At 37.2% G+C, this 3,139-nt stretch overlaps 1 protein-coding gene across 1 annotated transcript in view; it reads left to right on the top strand.

The window, feature by feature from the left end:
* Positions 1-3,139, top strand: part of LGSN (lengsin, lens protein with glutamine synthetase domain) — a 33,038-nt gene that overhangs the window by 17,726 nt on the left and 12,173 nt on the right. The window contains exon 2 of the mRNA XM_019630567.1: positions 1,440-1,569. Coding sequence (XP_019486112.1) covers positions 1,440-1,569 — 130 coding nt within the window. The remainder of the gene's footprint in view (positions 1-1,439; positions 1,570-3,139) is intronic.

The raw sequence follows: 3,139 nt of genomic DNA, 5'->3' as shown, positions 1-3,139 counted from the left end.
GTCTGTCAAGGGATCCAGTCAAAGATTATAATTAGATTTAGAAGTTTGGTTATTTTGTTTTAAAATGTTTTTCTTAAGCTGTAAAACAGTTTGAGTATGATACTTGTTTTACACATATAAAACACAGTCACACTTTCCTTATTTGTAGACAAAATTAGGTTTACATTTAAGGTAATTTTAGAACAATAGCTATGCCACCAGGTAGATTAGAATATTGAGGACAGATAAACTTTCTGTAGTTCATAATCTAATGAAGTACACCTCCAAAGCTTAAGCAAATATTCTACAAGAGAAAGTGATTTGGCATGGAAAGCGGAACCACGGAATTTCACATGGCTCATTATCACATCAAGATCAAACAGATTAATTAGCTGCCTTTTAACCAAATAAATTCCAGTTGCTTTGGAGAATGAGCTCTGAAAAAAAAGTCCAAAAATCGGCAATGACCACTTTTCACTGTAGATCCCTTCCACAGTAAGGCTTCCTGGGTTGGATCCACAAACTACAAAGAAGTGTTTAAGATCTGGCCTGGCAGTGTGACACACTGAGACCTCCCCATTGGGTCTCACAGTATGGCGGAAATTGCTATGCTCCCTTACTGGCAGCCCCTGTGAAGGCCTGCCCACTGTCAGCCTCCCAGCCCCCTGGCAATGATTCTGCACTCAACCCTGAACACGTCCTCTTGCCCTCCTCCAACACCAGGATGAACTACCACTTGGCAGTTGCCACTCAGAGTGAGTGGCTGATGGTGGCAACAGTAGAATTTAACCAGACTTGGTCAAATTGTATTTGGGGAAGAGAAGGAGAAAAGATAAGACACCAAACAAACAATGGCCTAAGTGCAAAGCATTTGCATTAGTTTATGCAATTGGTAACAGCAGAAATATGAAATTAATAAAGGCTTTAATAAAAAATAAAACAATCACCAAATAGCCTTTTATGAAGTGCTTTTTCTGACGTGAAGTAAATATTGATGCAGTAAGGATAAGGGTAAGGAATAGAGAGAAAATAATCAAATTCTTAGGTACTTACACCTCTGGTTAAAAACATTAGAGGTTCTAAAAATGATACAAATCATGAAAAGAAGATGTGTTAACTGAAATGTGTTTGGTAAAATAATTTAGAAAAAAATAATGTAAAACACCCCAGAGTAAAACATAAAGATAGAAATCTTGACTAGTTGGACAAGATCTTAATTTATTTCATGATATTTTCTGTACCACATATGAAAGGAGATACAGAAAATCCAGGCTGTCAGCAGAATGTTGGGCTTCGTAATTTTGAATTCGTCAAGCAGATGTGAAAATGACAAAATTTACCTTGTTATAAAAGCCTCCTATGCTCATTTTAAAATTTAGCTATCATCATGCCTGCTTGACATCCAAATTCAGTTGTGTACATGATCTGTTATTTGCCTTTTTATTTGTTAACTATTACAGGATTCAAGAGATGATGGTAATAAAACTGAAGCCAGCAGGATAAATAAATTAAGAAGAACAAGAAAGAAAGTCACTAAACCACAGATTTCTTCAACTGAAATAGGAGAAATGGATATTTCCAGCTCAAAAGGTATCTTGCTACTATGATCCCTCAAGAATATGTGGTCAATGAAAAACTCTATTTGGTCTTCCTTTTCATAAGACATTTTCTTTTCTTCTATGGCAGAAGCAAATGCAAAGAAATAAAATGTATTTCTACATAGGCAACATAAAGAATGGTAAATATAGGATTAGTTTGTAAATATATAAAAACAATCGGCCATAATATTCAGAACTTAAAGGGGGCAGAAATAGGAGATAGTAGTGGGGAAAGAAAGAGAGAGCACAACAGAAGGAACATATATTTAAGAAAGAAAACTCATATTTGTTCTGAGAATAAACACATAGATCATGATTGAGGATTTGGGAGGCCACGATAAAGGCGTGGAATAGGTTTCCATACCACATGATGGAATTCCAACAAGACTCCAGTGGATCTGAAATCGTGATGGAAATAGAAATTAATTTGGACAACAGACTCAATCCCAGGATCAGTGGTGCTCCAAGTCAGTGGCAGTGGGAATAGCCAGTGCATTGCAACGATAAAAAGCAGTCAGGGGCCGGCNTCACTGGGATAGGCTAGATGATCCATAAGAGCCTAAGCAAGAAGGAAACAGTGGCACTCACAGGAATGATAAAACTAGTTTTGTTGGGAGATAGGGTTCGTGTGTAAAAATGGTCAGCTATGGAGCCTGGAGGGATTGGAGAGGCTGGATTATGCAGTGTCTCAGAGAATACTAATTAGAATTTTTCCTGAATTTGATGGGAAATTGTGGAAGCATCCTAAGCAGAGAAATAACAAGACCAAAATTGTGATTTAGGGAAGTAACACGGGCAGTAGTCTGGAGGGTGGGCAGGAGGATGGTAACATTGAATGCAGGAAGAACAGTTTGGTAATGGCTATGGCAGGGGTTGGCAAACTGCGTCTCACGAGCCACATGCGGCTCTTTGGGTTCGTACATGTGGCTTTGAAGTAAAATTGAAAATGAAAATAAAACTATCATAGTTTCATTTATAAAAATTTTAAAGGATATTATTCACATAATGGTGATTATGTAAAAATATATTTATGGCTTTCGAATAATTTTTAAAGTGTTGTGAGGGACAGGATTGGCTCTTCCAGGGGTCGGCAAACTTTTGAGACTGAATGTACCCAAAGAGCTACATGTGGCTCGTGAACTGCAGTTTGCTGACCCTGGGCTAATGTAATTCAGGTGACAAGAGGGGAGGCAGAAGCACTCATTCCTGAATGGTGAATTCACTGAACAGAATTATCACAATGTATTTCAACTCACCCTACTTTAATCTATGCTGCTTTCACTGTTTTCACTGTTACAACAAAGGTGGCATTGGACATGCTTATTTTGAATGATTTTCTTAGACCAGGTTGCCAGATGTAGGACTAGTAGTTCACTGGTGTGGATATTTTTTAGATTACTTGGTGCAAGTTTATGATGTGTTTCTTGAAATATCTCTTCTGTAAATATTTTGACTACATGATCTACCTTTTTTCTTTGAAGAATACAATTTAAGGAAACGGAGGACACATTCTTTTCAGTTTAACATATTGTGTTTCTTTTTAAAGATTTTATTGGGGAATT

This window comes from Hipposideros armiger, unplaced genomic scaffold (assembly GCF_001890085.2).
Source record: "Hipposideros armiger isolate ML-2016 unplaced genomic scaffold, ASM189008v1 scaffold_923, whole genome shotgun sequence".
Classification (NCBI taxonomy): domain Eukaryota; kingdom Metazoa; phylum Chordata; class Mammalia; order Chiroptera; family Hipposideridae; genus Hipposideros; species Hipposideros armiger.
This window is presented reverse-complemented; position numbering and strand designations above follow the sequence as displayed.